Source organism: Malus domestica, chromosome 16 (genome assembly GCF_042453785.1).
Source record: "Malus domestica chromosome 16, GDT2T_hap1".
In the NCBI taxonomy this organism is placed as follows: domain Eukaryota; kingdom Viridiplantae; phylum Streptophyta; class Magnoliopsida; order Rosales; family Rosaceae; genus Malus; species Malus domestica.
This window is the reverse complement of record NC_091676.1, coordinates 71,895-88,291: the sequence shown is the minus strand read 5'-3', so window position 1 is coordinate 88,291 and position 16,397 is coordinate 71,895. Positions and strand designations below refer to the sequence as shown.

Below are 16,397 nucleotides of genomic sequence, written 5' to 3'. Positions count from 1 at the left end.
AACTATTAAAATGAACAATTTTATTAAATAAGAGAAAATTAGTAAAAGAGTCGAAACAAAAACAACACCACGTGGAGGGAGTTACTAACCATTTCTTTTTAACTCTTTTTATAATCATAAATTGTAAAATTAAGGTTTTTCTTCAAATAAAATCAAAATATCCAAAAAATAATAAATTTCAATTAAAAAAGACAAAATTAATAAAGTTATATTATTAAGCCACAAGGTTTATGGATAATTTTCTTATAATGACAAAATTTCGGGACCTTTGCTTACAAAGTTATGAAAAATAGTATTTATACTGATGACAAGATAGTAAATTAGATAGGTCAAGTGAATTACGAATTTTATTTTAGTTTTTATATAACAATATATATTTGCACATCACAACTGGAAATAATTAGTAGGAATAGCAAGTGCAACGGCCCCTGCCAAACCAAATGGACGCATGACGGCAGTTACAAGGGTGAGGCTGAGCACAGTTACAAGAACATTGGACTGGAATGCGCCTTGAGGTACTAACAAGCTCTCCCTCCTCCTTCACAGTTCACACCTTCACCCTCGCACCTGGACCTTGTATTTGCAATTGCAGTTGAAGAGTCGTAAGTCCAAACTCCTAAACCCCTGGATTGGATTGGATTGTTGCGTTGTAGAAATCTAGATATTCTAGACAGGAAATTGAGGAAGAATTGAAGACGATGATGATTCAGCTGCAATCCCAAGTTTCATCATCATCATCATGCCCAGTGGGCCCAATCTCATTTGAGGTTCCGAAAGGCCGGATGTCTGCCTTGAATGTACGATCAGGAGGACGACGACGAGGAATACGATGTAAGGCGGTGGCGGTGGGAATGGGGCCTTACACGGGGAGAGACCCAGATGCGAAGAAGGCGGAATGGCTAAGGCAGAAAGCCCCCCAGGGACACAAGTACGGGGAGGTCAAGGAGTCCTTGTCCCGTCTGAATCTCAAGACGGTGTGCGAGGAGGCCCAGTGCCCTAACATCGGCGAATGTTGGAATGGAGGTGGCGATGGCATTTCCACTGCCACCATCATGCTCCTCGGAGACACCTGCACCCGCGGCTGTCGCTTCTGTGCCGTCAAGACCAGCCGGACTCCTCCACCTCCCGATCCCATGGAGCCTCTCCACACTGCCACCGCCGTTGCCAGCTGGGGCGTCGATTATATTGTTTTAACCAGTGTTGATCGCGATGACCTGGCCGATGGTGGAAGCGGACATTTTGCTCGCACCGTCCAAGCCCTCAAGGTTGGTTGGTTTGCTAATTAATCAGCTTGCTTGCTTTAGTTTCACTACTTTGATTGGTTGAATGCATTATATGTCTGATGATCTGGCTTTTAACGTAAGACTCTCATAAGAGCATAGAGTAATGCGAAACAGACAACTTCTTTCTTTTAGAATAACAATAATAATAATCATCTCTTAATTGCTTGATTGACTTATTGATTGTTGTACTTCTTCTTCATTCATCAATACAATATACAATACAAGGTTTACATACTCTCTTCGCTCTGTAGACTCTCAAGCCTGACATCATGGTTGAGTGTTTAACTTCCGACTTTCGCGGTGACTTGACGGCTGTACACACTCTGCTTTACTCTGGACTTGATGTTTTTGCACACAACATTGAGACCGTCAAACGCCTCCAGCGAATTGTCAGAGACCCTCGCGCTGGGTAAGCTAGCTGCACTCCCCCTTATCTTCATTTATCTCTTTTCCTAAAGTCTTTCGGTTATGTATTTCGTAATTCGTAGTGAAGTGCACGCGTTGTCCGACTTGGATGGTTGCACCATATGACATGCTTTTGTGCGAACATATAATATAAGGGTAATGCTAAGTAAACCAAAATTTTAAACCATGTGTCACCAATAGGAAATAAGCACGTTAATCAACACTTAGGTAATAATTCAATCATCAACGACCTCATCATTTAGTTTACAAAATTTGATTTAAAAATTGGGATTACCTATTATATAAATCATTTGCATGCATACCATCTTTCCCTCCTAAAATCATGTTTGGAACTATGGCTTGACACATATGGGCTATGCATGCTCCAAGTTTAAGTTAACATTCAACGATAGAAAATGCACCTAGGGTTAAACTTTCATGTACTTTAGGTAACAGTTCCATATCATAAAGGTAAGTCACACAAATGATAGCCAAAAGGGACCATAACAATACTTGTCGAGGCTTCATATGTATTTGTTGTATACTAGGAAATGAAGTCAATGGCCTGGAGAAGTTTGCTTAATGTGGTAATGCAGGTATGAGCAAAGCTTATCTGTTCTAAGACATGCAAAGCAAAGCAAGAAGGGGATGATAACAAAAACTTCTATAATGTTGGGCCTGGGAGAAACAGACAATGAGTTGAAGGAAACCATGGCTGATTTAAGGGCTATAGATGTTGATATATTGACACTTGGACAATATTTACAGGTTGGTTAAACCAGCATAGCTTTCATGTATTTAGCTTTGGCTATTTTCATGCAAATACGTTGGAACTTACAGACTGTAAGGCTGGTGTCATTGTGTTTGAGTGTCCAAGGTTGGACTTGGATTTTTGACAGTCTATTCTTGTTGTATGCTTGAAAAAGGGCTGTAATCTGGCCCATGGTAATTTTTATTTTCCATAAGCAATCCGCTTCTATTGTTTCTGAGGCAAACATCAGATGAGACTAAGTTACATTCCAGTAGAATTTGGTGATAAAGATTTTGATTTTAAATTGCTTAAATTGCTGCAGCCAACTCCATTACATTTGACTGTCAAAGAATATGTCGGCCCTGAGAAATTCGTTTTCTGGAAGGAATATGGGGAGTCTATTGGATTTCGTTATGTAGCCAGTGGCCCCTTGGTAAGATGAAATTAACGTCAGGTTTACAGATGTTGTGGATTATCTTTCGTTGCTATTCTTGATTGAATGCAGTTATCTAGTTTACCATTCTTGATGAAAAAAATCTTTGCATCCATTAATTTTTCAGGTCCGGTCCTCGTATAGGGCAGGGGAACTGTTTGTTAAAACAATGGTCAGGGAAATGGCTAACAGCTCTACTGGCGTACCTCAGTAACTTATGGACTTCAATATGGATGGCTACTTTGCAATGAGCTGATAACCATAAATTGTTAGAGGGTCTGAATTTCCAAGGTTTGCCATATATATAAATTTTGGATCAATTGAGAATGTTGATGTGCCGCAATCATTTGTTTATTAATCATAGTTTACTTTGGCATTCCAGTTGCGAACACGGTTGTGTCGGAACGAGGATTTTCCCATCTTTCTGTTAACATTTCATTTCAAATTAGGAGAGGAAATAGAGTTACGTTGGTTGCAAACTTGCAATTTCAAGTGGATGGACTAGTACGATGGTAGCTGCTTTGATGAACATTTGCAGTTGCTTTTGCTTTAAATAAATATGGATAATATTGAATCAATGATAGGTTTTTGGGCCAATGATTTGCATGTTATTTTTTCAAAATGTTTGATTGAAAACCTTATTTTCTTCGAGTGGAGCTTATATTTATGAGTCAAGGGCAGGACATGATGAGAGCAGCAAAGCAACCTAACCTTTTCGTTTTTTTTATTAGCAGTAGCAAATTTTTTCATGGCAAGGCACATTTGATTTGAGTCATCTGTCTTGTTGTATCATGACATGTTGTCTAAGAATTTGAAAAATAAAAAACTTAACTCAGTAAATTACAAGTACATAGGAGCACACTGTTGCGATAACCAAAATATATGTATAAGTTTTATTAGTAAGACATGTTATGTTGCGGCTTTGTGTCCTATTTTCTTGTTTTGGTCAAAATATATACTGTGTTTTCAATGAAAGGATTAAAGAATTTTTTGGGTTGTTTCAAAGTATTCAGTAGTTTAATTTTTTAACCATTTAAAAATTAAGATGCAACAATTGCAATCCTTGAGCACCTCAAGAATTTTGCGCGTCCATTACTGCAAGGGACACTGTCTTTTGGGTGGTGACTGACTGTCGGCATTTCAAAGTTCTGTACATCTATTTTGCCTGCCTGCTGTCTGCCTCCTTATTTGCCAATTGCCAAAAGCTGATTATTTGTTTGCTTATTTATTTTTAATTTTTGGTTAAAATATAAAAAAAAATTACAGCCTAGATATCAATAATAACAATAATAATATTGAATATCTCTTGGTTAAAAGAGGAAGAACGTTACTATGTAATACTTAGAAAATAGTAACAAATCCAAGCAATAATTTCTTTATTTTTTTTTGTCAGACATATCGCCCTTTATGTTAAATTTAATAGACCTTAATCTTAAAAATAATTCGAAAGAAAGTGCAACTCTTGTTTTGAATACCATAATTTATATTTCTACTTCAGAAAAAATAATAGTTTGATAAGCAGTGTATTAACTTTTTTTTTTTTTTTTTTTTAACAAATCAAATTATCTATATTAAAAAAAAGGATGAATAAACCTTCATCTTTGACGATAATCAAAGTCTTATTTTAGATATACTACAAAATCTCTTTTGTTTAACGATGAGTGCTTTTATTCAATGAGATAATGAAAAAGAAAATGAAAAAGAAAGATACTGGTAAGATTCTCATATTTCTCATGGTGTCATGGTGAGACCGATCTGATGGGTTGAATATTTTTACTTTTAATTTTACTTTTAGCCTTATGTTAGTTAAACAGTAAAAGAGAGAGCGCAGTGGGTTGGTAAAGGGTTGGTGGTTCCCAAATTCCTATCAGGTGCAACGTCTAGTCCAGTCATAGTCCACTGGTTTCTTTCTTACTGCTACTCTCTAGTGTCTAGGTTAATACCAAGCACACCAGCTACTCCCGCTGCCAGGTCGCCGCCACGAGCAACGCTTGATAAGTAAATTGGTAAGCTACTTCTCTCTTTCTTCTCATTTTTATATGAATTTGAAGGCTGATATCTGCGAGAGAAGTGCTACGTTTGTTTAGTTTCAAATTTCAAATTTCTAATCAATCTCAGCTCAGAATCGAATCGAATCGGAAGATCAATCATCATCATCATCATCACCGATCAAGGATCTATCTATCTGATCTAGCCGAGAACAGAAGAAAAGAAAATCAATCAAATTCAAGTTTCAAAGAATGGCCAACATAGACATAGAAGGAATACTCAAGGAGCTCCCCAACGACGGCCGCATCCCCAAGACCAAGATCGTCTGCACCCTCGGCCCCTCTTCCCGCTCGGTCCCCATGGTCGAGAAGCTTCTCAGGGCTGGCATGAACGTCGCCCGCTTCAACTTCTCTCACGGCACCCACGACTACCACCAGGAGACCCTCGACAATCTCCGCACTGCCATGCACAACACTCAGATCCTCTGCGCCGTGATGCTTGATACAAAGGTCCCTATCTATCCCTCTTTTTCCTCATTAATTTCTCAATTTCTCTTTCCTATACATACACACTTCTGCAGCTACACATAAACATATATATATATATATATGTATACCCTCACTTTCCTTTGTAATTTTCATCCTACTCTTGTTTTTTTGTTTGTTTGTTTGTTTTGGTTTTCCTGCTTTGCTTTTTAGCGAATTACTTGAATGAATGAAGGAATAAGTAAATAAGTAGCTTTGTCTTATTGTCTCTGTCTGTGTTATTCACCATTAGTCTTAATTATCGTCGTCTTAGTTATTAGCCAATGCAACTCTTGTGTTTGTCCTATTTATTATATGATACTTTTTTCATAAATCAAATAATATGAATATGGTCAAATGGATTATCCAAACTAGGGTGTATTCTTGTAAATTGTCTCATACATGACTTTTATCAAGAGGACAAGTAGTACATTTCCTATTAACTAGGAGAGATATGTTCCTGTAAATTGCCCCATACATGAATATGAATACGAATAATTATCACCTAGGCCTCTGTCCCATGTTTCTGAGAGAAATAACACTGGGAATAGTCTTGGTCATTATTACAACAGAAAGACTTGCTACAAGATGAAGTTGCTACAAAAATATATATAACTGTTAGAAAGCAAACTACTACATTATGGTATTGGAGCATGAGATCCTAAGTTCAATTTCTTGCAATCACAATCCTCTCAATATCAAGTTGAGTCCACAAGCTGGCTCTACCGGTGGAAAGAGCCTACATATGACAGGAAGTGTAAGAATATTAAAATTGTTAATCCACATTCTAACAAACTCTAACAACAATTAAAGATGGTCTGGTCTACAATAATGTTTCACTTTTCTATTATTGAACTGCGCGCTTGTTACTTTCATTTCTTTCCTACCATGCTGGTAGTTACAATAATGTTACACTCTAATCAGATAATACAATTTGAACTCAAGGGATGATTTCATGATGTTGTTTGCAAAACATTCTCTTTTTGTTATGCGACTTATGAACATGGCTACTAATACTAGAATTGTTTACCCATGAAAGTTCCATCTCCTTTTCGTAGGGGCCTGAGATTCGGACTGGATTCCTCAAGGGTGGAAAACCGATTCAACTTAAGGAAGGGCAGGAAATTACTATTACTACTGATTACAGCATCAAGGGGGATGCAGAGATGATTTCCATGAGCTACAAGAAGCTTGCTGTGGATTTGAAGCCTAGAAATACCATTTTATGTGCAGATGGCACCATTACTCTCACTGTATTATCTTGTGATCCGGCAGCTGGTACAGTTAGGTGCCGCTGTGAGAACACTGCAATGCTGGGTGAAAGAAAAAATGTCAATCTTCCTGGTGTTGTGGTGGATCTTCCCACACTGACGGAGAAGGATAAGGAAGATATTCTCGAATGGGGCGTGCCCAACAAGATTGATATGATTGCTCTTTCATTTGTACGCAAGGGATCAGATCTTGTTAATGTCCGTAAAGTTCTTGGACCCCATGCCAAGAACATACAATTGATGTCAAAGGTATGCACCAGTACCCTCGCTTTCAATGTTTGATCGTACCAGCATTGATGTCGTAAGATGATTCATAGCTTTACTATTTTGGTTTTGATGTTTAATTGTTTTTTTTAATTAATTAACCAGTTAAAGTTTGCTGTGGTTTCTATAGGTTGAAAACCAGGAGGGAGTTATCAACTTTGACGAGATATTGCGAGAGACAGATTCATTCATGGTTGCCCGTGGTGATCTTGGAATGGAAATCCCAGTTGAGAAAATTTTTCTGGCACAAAAGATGATGATATATAAGTGTAATCTTGTGGGCAAGCCTGTGGTCACTGCCACTCAGATGCTTGAATCCATGATCAAGTCTCCTCGGCCAACCCGTGCTGAAGCCACAGATGTAGCTAATGCTGTCCTTGATGGCACTGATTGTGTCATGCTTAGTGGTGAGAGTGCAGCTGGGTCCTATCCAGAACTTGCTGTGAAAATTATGGCTCGTATATGTATTGAGGCAGAATCTTCCCTTGATTACAGGGCAATCTTTAAGGAGATGATAAAGTCGACACCCCTTCCAATGAGCCCTTTGGAGAGTCTTGCATCCTCTGCTGTCAGAACAGCCAACAAGGCCAGAGCCAAACTCATTGTTGTGTTGACACGTGGTGGGAGCACAGCCAAATTGGTGGCGAAGTACCGGCCTGCTGTTCCTATCCTGTCGGTGGTGGTTCCAGTTCTGACCACAGACTCATTTGATTGGACCTGCAGTGATGAGACTCCGGCAAGGCATAGCCTAATCTACAGGGGGTTGATTCCTCTATTGGCTGAAGGATCTGCCAAAGCTACTGATGCAGAATCCACAGAGGTGATCCTGGAAGCTGCTCTGAAGTCAGCAACAGAGAGGGGATTGTGCACGCCTGGGGATGCTGTGGTGGCACTTCATCGTATTGGAGTCGCCTCTGTTATTAAGATCTGCGTGGTAAAGTGAAACTGAGGTTTGCAGAATACCAACATTTGCACGGTAAGGCAATGTAGCCGAGATGGAGTAATTGCGTTTTGCTTTCTAGCACCTTATTATGTTTTAGCGAGCTCAGAACTGAAAAGTGTCGTTGTTATTTCTTTTCTGAACTATGTGAGAGCTTATGGTACCTCTAGATTTTTATTGCTTTATGCCTCACAGGCTATATGAGCTATTATGAGTGTATGCTTGATTTTGCCCTGGTATAGAAATAAGGCTTGGGAAACCTTTACCACTATGATTGGACTTAGGACCTGTTTGGTACTCTATTTGAATCTAACTTTTTAAACTCAAAAACAATTTTCAAGTTTTAGACCTTAAAAACTTGTTCGGTAGAACTATTTTAAAAAACTGAATTCAAGACTAACTTAAAAATATAGTTTATTATCTAAAAACATAAAAAGTGAGTTTTTAGAGTTTTTAAACTTAAACTTACTCATTTCTTTTCTCATCCTCCTTCCCTCTCACTCCAAATCTCTCTCTCTCTCTCTCTCTCTCTCTCTCTTTACCTTTTTCGTTTCCGTTTCAATCTGCTCTCCTTATTCTCTCGGTTTTTTCTCACTCCTCTTCCTCTCTATGTCGTCCGACCCCTCTCTTCTTTCTCTTTTCTTTAATCATAGATTACTATCTTTCCTCTTCTCTCATCTTTCTTCCTCTCTTGCGACCTCTTTTTAGATCTCTTTGTCTAGTTTAAGTTGTAAGATTTAAAAATTTTAAATCGCAAACCAATCAAGTTTTTGAGTTTAAAAAAATTTGTTTTCAAGAAATATTTTGAGAAATGATAAAAAAAATTCGAATATAATACCATACAAGTCTTTAAAATACCAAATTAAGTATCAAATCAATTGTGAAAACACTACAAGAACACTAGAAAACATAAAATGGGATTTGGACTGACACATTTCCATGAATCATTTCAAAGATTACCCTATAGTCCCTCACCTAAGTGTACCGTTTAGTTTTTTTTGTGGTTGTGGTTGGTCTTGATCATGTTAGGTGTTGGGCCTGTTGGCACATTCTCTCCTGATTGCTGAATAGTCATGTAAAACGGATTAATTAAGGATAAACGGACTTTACATTAATAAGCAAGAGAGATTCCCTTCAAAGCCAAAGTGGAAGATTGTTCAAATTTTCTGCACCAAAAATGAATGTGGTCTCTCAGGGGAAATTTTTCAAGATACTGGGAACACTAACTGAACTGATGTTCCCCACAAATGAAGGCTTGACATGTAGTTGTTTTATTTTTCTCAGGTAAAAATATGCCAACTAGATTTGTTTAGACTAAACTTCCTAAGTTACCCCTAACCTATTGCAAGAGAAAATTCAGAAAATGCTAGCCCCCCACACCCCATGCCATTGACGCAAAGCTCCCATCACAGAGCAACCATCCACCTTCACCACCAGTTGGCAATTTCACCGGCGATTTATTTTACTATTCTTTCTCCTCTTCCTTCTCTTTGTCCCACTCTTACCTCGACATCAACCCGAGGGATGGTCGGCGGCAACTCAAGAGTTGGTGAGTTCGCCAACTTGCCAGCATTTACTTCCTTCACCGGCTTAAGAGAGGAGAGAAAAAGTGGAAGAGAGAGAAAGAAAGAGGAGGTGAGAGAGAGAGAGTGTGGTGAGGAAGAAGGAATGGATGGTGGGTTAGGGTAAGGGGTGCGGCGGCGGAGGTGATGTCTTGTGGGGGAGAAATCTGGGGTTTTAATTTGTTTTTCTTTAATCAAACAAATTCTTTTATGAGAAATAAAATAATGAATGTTAGGGATAAGAAGGGAAATACATCAGAAATGCATTGATTATCTTTTCCCAAAACCAAAATGCATTAACTCAAGAGAGTTTTTTGCCATGTGTGATATGTTAATTAGTGGTGAACATGTGTTAAGTCTTTATTTGTGGGGAACACTAGCTCAGCTAGTGAACATGTGTCAGGTCTTTTATAATGGCCGATGTTTGTTTGGACACTTGGGATTTTTTGTTTAATGCCACAATCAGTGTGCTAGAGAAAATAAAAGAGATAAGATTGTACTCCATATTCTTGTTCTTTCAGGTTTCTTGTCAAGTCTTAATCTTAGAGGCTTAATAAGGTTATCCATCATACTCATTATTGATATAGTGAAAGATTATTGTTGGTACCTCGTAGACGTAGGCACATCTAGGCGAACCACTTTAATTCTTAGTATTGTTGAACTTGGCTATTTTGTTTTCGGTTTTTTCCAATATTGTTCAAATTTTCCCATTCTTAACGCGATAACCATAACAAGTTGTATCAAAGTCTGGTTATCTGATATCTGTTTAGAATGGTGGCTTCGATTAGTACCAAGATGGAACTCACCTCGCTCCAATTAGGTTACGGGGAAATCAAGAATGGAGGATATGTTTTATTGAAGGTGTTAAGAGCAAGTCAACAAGTATGTTTGATGCTTATCGGACCAAAATAAACATGAGGGATGTTTTATGGCAAAGAAATCTATAATTGCCTGTGCCAATGAAGATGGGTACTTCGATCAGGGAGAACCTGGTCAAACAAAGTCTTATCAAGAGGATCTTGGTCACATAGGCGTTCGATCAATGAGAGTCTGGTCATGAGTAGTTCAATCAAGGGGAGCCTCATTATGAGTAGTTCAATAAAAGGAAATGATCATGAGTAATTCAATCAGGGGAAGTGTGGTTATGATTAGTTCGATTAGGGGATTCTGGTTATGACTAGTTTAATTAGAAGGAGCCTGGTTATGAGAAGTTCGATCAATGAGAGTTTGATCAAGAGGAGCAATCCTATTTTGGTATACCTTCCTCATTGTTTAGGGGGAGATTGTTGGGATTTTCTAGCCCATGATGAGTTGTCCTAAGTCTATAAGAATTATAGTTAAAACATCATATCGTAAAACCACGTTCACAAGTATGTATATAGTCATTAATTATATATATCACAAGGAATGTAAAGTCGTTAAAGCATGATAATTCATAAAGTGTGAAACCAATTTACTCATAAACGTTTTGTTTATACCATACTTAGGGCCTCCGTATTTAGATCTTGATACTTGGGGGACTTAAATGTAATTATGTAATAAAGGAAGAGACAAATATGTAATAAATGAGGAGCCCTTATTCTATAAAATGACTCCTCACCCTTACAATTATGGGAGGCCAATTCCTAGGCCCTCTCATCCCATCTCAAAGCCTCACTTTCATTACAGAGGCTCTCACACTCTTTCCTTCACAATCCTCTCAGAAATACAATATCAGTGTGGACGTAGCCCAAACATTGGGGTGAACCACGATACATCTTGTGTTATTTACTTTCTTGCAGATTCACAGTCGGATTTACATTGTTCCAAGACCTCTGGTTTTGTGCATCAACATTTGGCGCCGTCTGTGGGAAACGATACAAAAAGTTGTGTTGGTTCTCTTTCATTTTTTCACCTCCGCCGTGAATTTGCAGAAACCCAACACGCACATTCAGAGACACACCTATTCAATCTACAGAGAAAAAGAGAAACTCAGGTGCATCTCTCTTGAATCCGCTGACCAATAGCCTCCAATTCCACAAGCAAATCACAGAGACATACAACACAACCAATTGGGCATTGACCTCCAACTGATCTCAGCCATCCATCATATCTATACTATCAAGGCGATGGCTTCGAGGCCTACAGTAGGAGAAGGTGATAGAGTCAGAGAGAAACAAAGGTTCACGGAGAGCAAGGTCTATACTCGAAAAACTTTCAAAAGCCTAAAAAAGAACAACATCGTCCATACCACCGCCAACACTGCCCCTTTTCTCCTTGCCCAACGCCTATGTGACACATTCCCATTCATCACCTCACTCACAGCCTACTCCCGATCGCCCTCTATCGTCCGGATCATCTCCCATCTGTGGTCGGGATTGCGCCACGTCAAGATCGTCTGCTGGCATCAAAGAGCTCAATCACCTCTCGGTGCCGACTTCGACCTTTTGTTCTCGGCCTGTCAGTCGCTCTAAGAGCTCGACTTGTCAGAGTTCTACTACTAGACGGATGACCTCTCACCGGTTTCCTTTTGGGTCTTTCAATGTTTCTAATGGGTCGGTGCCGACCAGACCTGAGACAGAGCCAGTCCGAGACATACCCGACCCCGTTGACGAGCACCAGGTTCGATCTAAGCTTGTAGATTGCGACAGAGAGGATATTGTCCACTATTCATCCGATTGTAACCACATCATTGTAGATAAAATTGTGTATGATGATCCCGTATGTGTTGCTGCTCGAAATAACGCCAAGACTCTTGTCACTACTTTATGGGTCCATTATGGTTTTGATGTCGGACTCCCCATTGATCCCACTTGCAGAGCATGTCCACCGACCCTCTCAGAGCCCAATCCTGGATTCAGCAGCACGTGCAGCTCCATCTCCCTCAGACCAAAATCACGTGCATCAACGTTGGGAACGAAGTCCTCGACGGCACCGACACACAGCTGTCTTTTCTCGGCCATGGCATTCGAGGGTCAGAGCCCTCCGATGAACTTGGGAGACTCGTACAAGGTTTATGCATGTGGGTCAAAGCCCTCCGTCTGTGTAGCTGCTTCAATTGAATCGTTTCCTAAAACCATAAAGAATTTTCGAGCACTTTGCACATGAGAAAAAGGAACGGAAATGAGTAGGAAGCCTCTTCACTACAAAGGCAGTACATTTCATAAGATGATCCCCAGCTTTATGATATAGGGAGGTGATTTCACTCTCAGTGATGGACGAGGTGGAGAATCAATTTACGATGATAAATTTGCAGATGAAATACAGCATACCGGGCCAGGTATTCTTTCTATGACAAATGTTGGGCCAGACACCAACGGATCACAATTCTTCATTACAACAGTCAAAATCGTAAGTCAGGGTTAGGAAAGATGATCACCCCCAGCACAACTGTGAAGAAATCCACTTTTCTGAGAAAGCAAAAGTGGAATAAAGGAAAAAGAGGAAGAATGAAAGCAATTGGATAAGTATACTGACTTTACACAGATCTCATGGTGAATGTGGGATGGCATTTGCGCAGCTCACCCATGCTTAAACCTGCAGTACAACAGAAAAGCAAAAGAAAAAAAGGAAAAAGAGAAGTGAGAATGGATGGGCATGACCAAAGCAAGTGGGTTTGCAAGCAAAAGATACCTTACAAAACAAGGTGGACAGAAAAGAAGCGGGGAGATCAAGAAAAGCATAAAAAACAAAAGCAGAAAAGAAAAGAGAAAAGAAAAGAGAAAGCAAAAGAGAAAGCAAAAGTAATGAATAAACACCCCACCAGAATGATGTGATTTACTTTTCTTGTTTTTATATGATGTGATTTATTATCTTTTGGAGACATCTGTATAAACCCCGTCATAGGGTAATAAAAAAAATAGCAAAGCCCAAAATAAATGGGCTGAAATGTTGTGTGGAGGGTGAAGGCCCACAAGCCCAAAATAGCACCAACCATGTGATCAAAAGTACGCCCAGTACTCCAAATTATTCGGCTGCTTGTCGCTATTATCACTAACCAGGTGATTAAAAGTACGCCCAGTACTTCAAATTATACATGAGCATTACTCATGTCAATCATACATAAACATTCATGAGCATTACTCATATCAATCATACATAAACATTCATGAGCATCACTCATGTCAACATTCATGAGCATCACTCATGTCAACATTCATGAGCATCACTCATGTCAACATCCATGAGCATCACTCATATCAATCAACATAAACATTCATGAGCATCACCCATGTCAATCAGCTTCAAAATGCTTCATGTACACAACTCTAGCTTCAAAAGCTTCGTTTACAAAAGCTCTAGCTTCAAAAGCTTCATTTACAAAAGCTCTAGCTTCAAAAGCTTCGTTTACAAAAGCTCTAGCTTCAAAAGCTTCATTTACAGAGCTCTAGCTTCAAAAGCTTCATTTACAAGAGCTCTAGCTTCAAAAGCTTCATTTACAGAGTTCTAGCTTCAAAAACTTCATTTACAGAGCTCCAGCTTCAAAGCTTCACTTGCAAAGCTTCACCTACAAAGCTTCACCTACAAAGCTTCAGTGCAGGGTATACAAATATCGCCTCCGAACAACCGCCACTTCGGCCCATACATGGATTCAATTTGAAGTCTCCAGCCAACAAACTCTATTGACCGAAGACTTGAGGGACTACATTATATACCATATATTGGGCCTTAACTAGGCCTCATGAAAAATACTTGGGGGACTTTAGCCCATTATTTATGTATTGAGGAGCGAGCCCTTATTCTATAAAAGGGACTCCCTCACTATCATTAGAGAGCATCAACTTTAGCCCATTATTCATGTATTGAGGAGCGAGCCCTTATTCTATAAAAGGGACTCCCTCACCATTATTAGAGAGCATCACCGCTTACTGAGCAACCGGCTCGCCACGAGCATTGACTCTAGCCCATCATTTATGTATTGAGGAGAGAGCCTTTATTCTATAAAAGGGACTCCCTCACCTCCAACGCCACAAGCCGAGACAACCAAGACAACATAAGCCACAAACAGAGCAGCCTCGCAACATGTGCTACTTCTGGTTGAGCATCATTTCGGATTGGGCACCGCCTCATATCAGGTATCAGTCCTAGACGACCTCTAGTTACTTCGGCCCACACATGGACTTAATTTCAAGTCTTCAGCCAAAAGACTCTCTTGATTGAAGACTTGGGGGACTACTGTTTATACCATACTTAGGGCCTCTGTATTTAGATCTCGTACAAATACTTGGGGGACTTAAATGTAATTATGAAATAAAGGAATGAGCAAATATGTAATAAATGAGGAGCCCTTATTTTATAAAAGGACTCTTCACCCTCACAATTAAGGGAGGCCAATTCCTAGGCCCTCTCACCCTCTCTCAAAGCCTCACTCTCATTACAGAGGCTCTCACACTCTCTCCCTCACAATCCTCTCAGAAATACAAAATCAGTGTGGACGTAGCCCAAACATTGGGGTGAACCACGATACATCTTGTGTTATTTACTTTCTTGCAGATTCACGGATTTACATTGTTCTAAGACCTCCGGTTTTATGCATCAACACATTTCATAAAATGTAATCAATAAATCATGATTTTCATGTATGCATTTCTAATAGTAAAATATGCATTTTTGAAGGGGTCTACTCACCTTACATCGTTGGCGAAGAGCCGTGCAAACAAGAGATGATGAAAATGCCATAAACAATTGCACCAATTTCAAGACATGTGGTGGCTGGAGTTGGTCGGAAAATAGCCTAGAAATCACAGTTTCTTGTCGGAATCTGGGTTTAGTTCTCCGAGGTGGTTTCCATGTCGGAGGTCGAGAAACTCGTCGGAGTTCGCTTGGGGACAAAGATGAACAATACCACCATCGCAGCAAGGTTTAAGGTCTCAAGCTAGGTTCCTCACTTGCGGTGGTGAAAGGTGGTGGTGGTTTGTTGTCATGTAGGTGGAGTGGGTGAGTGTGTGTGTGTGGTGCTCAGGGGAAAAGAATGCAGTAAGGGAGAAAGATAGAGAGAGTAAAGTCTGAGAGGGAGTGCTACGGGAGAGGGAAAATGGGCCGGGAACAGGAAATCAGAGGGTGGGCCCCCTTGACACACCAAATAAGGTCAAAGGCAACCAATAAAAAATATCTAGCTCAATTCCAATGAAATTACAAAAATGCCCTCGTTCAAAAAATTCGTAAAATAAATATCGGGACGGGTTGTTACAATCTACCCCCATTAAGAATATATGTATAAAGAAGAAATCAAGTCAGAGTGGTAGCATTAAAGAGAACATGCCACACCGTCGTAAGCGGTTTGCCAGATCTTCTTATCCGTGGTGTGGCTATGAACCCAGTCAAGGCTGTCAAGCATTATCATGGAGGAAGATAGGAAATAATATATGTATAAAGAAGAAATCAAGTCAGAATGATCACGCCAAGCAGTAGTCACAATACTAGATGAAGAAACAGCCAAAACTAACAAAAGTATTATGGAATCTTATCCGTGGTGTGCTATGAACCCAGTCGAGGCTGTTAAGCATCCTCACGGAGGAGGTAATCACCACATATTTGACATGCTACAAAAGTCAGGCGTGACGCTCCTCCAGGGTAGAAGGTGTTGGAAATTTTGAGTAGAATTTCATTGTCCCACATTGCTCACCACCACAAGGTTTCCTCACTTTATAAGGTTTTGTCCTTTATAGAAAGTGATTGGAGTGATAGACCTAAGAGAGTAAAATTGGGCTCACCCTTGGGGTTGGGCTTTGGGGTGTAATAATTAATTGATAATTAATTAATATTATATATATAATTAATATATATTAATTAACTATCAAAAGATGGGCCTTGGGCCTTGGGCCTTGGGGCTCTGAAAATTAAATTCTTTAATTAATTATTTTTAATTAATTTCGAATTTAATTAAATTATTTTTTATTTATGAAAAGGCTCATCTTTTCAGATGAAGTCTGAGAGCGTATCTGAGAAACAGATGGAGCAATACACCCTTTATGTTGAACAGTCGCCTCCCAAAAA

General features: G+C 39.5%; 2 protein-coding genes across 4 annotated transcripts; both read left to right on the top strand.

Annotated features, from left to right (window-relative positions):
• Positions 1-396: 396 nt before the first annotated feature.
• LOC103403378 (lipoyl synthase, chloroplastic-like) lies at positions 397-3,469 on the top strand. 2 transcript variants are annotated; one of them, XR_011577429.1, is made up of 7 exons: positions 397-515; positions 654-1,265; positions 1,535-1,692; positions 2,285-2,456; positions 2,762-2,872; positions 3,000-3,163; positions 3,255-3,469. XR_011577429.1 is itself a non-coding variant. In XM_070815770.1 (6 exons), the coding sequence occupies exons 1-6, from the start codon at positions 504-506 to the stop codon at positions 3,084-3,086; spliced, it is 1,152 nt and encodes a 383-aa protein (XP_070671871.1). In that variant the 5' UTR covers positions 397-503; the 3' UTR covers positions 3,087-3,469. The 2 variants fall into 2 exon arrangements, 1 of the variants encoding a protein (XP_070671871.1); XM_070815770.1 differs by having other exon boundaries at positions 3,000-3,469.
• An 87-nt stretch (positions 3,470-3,556) lies between these two features.
• Positions 3,557-8,131, top strand: LOC103403377 (pyruvate kinase, cytosolic isozyme). Of its 2 annotated transcripts, none has more exons than XM_070815769.1 (4): positions 3,557-4,878; positions 4,996-5,370; positions 6,444-6,905; positions 7,051-8,131. In XM_070815769.1, the coding sequence occupies exons 2-4, from the start codon at positions 5,113-5,115 to the stop codon at positions 7,861-7,863; spliced, it is 1,533 nt and encodes a 510-aa protein (XP_070671870.1). In that variant the 5' UTR covers positions 3,557-4,878; positions 4,996-5,112; the 3' UTR covers positions 7,864-8,131. The 2 variants fall into 2 exon arrangements, with proteins under 2 accessions (XP_070671870.1, XP_028951278.2); XM_029095445.2 differs by having other exon boundaries at positions 4,638-4,878; positions 4,991-5,370.
• The last annotated feature ends 8,266 nt before the right edge of the window (positions 8,132-16,397 follow it).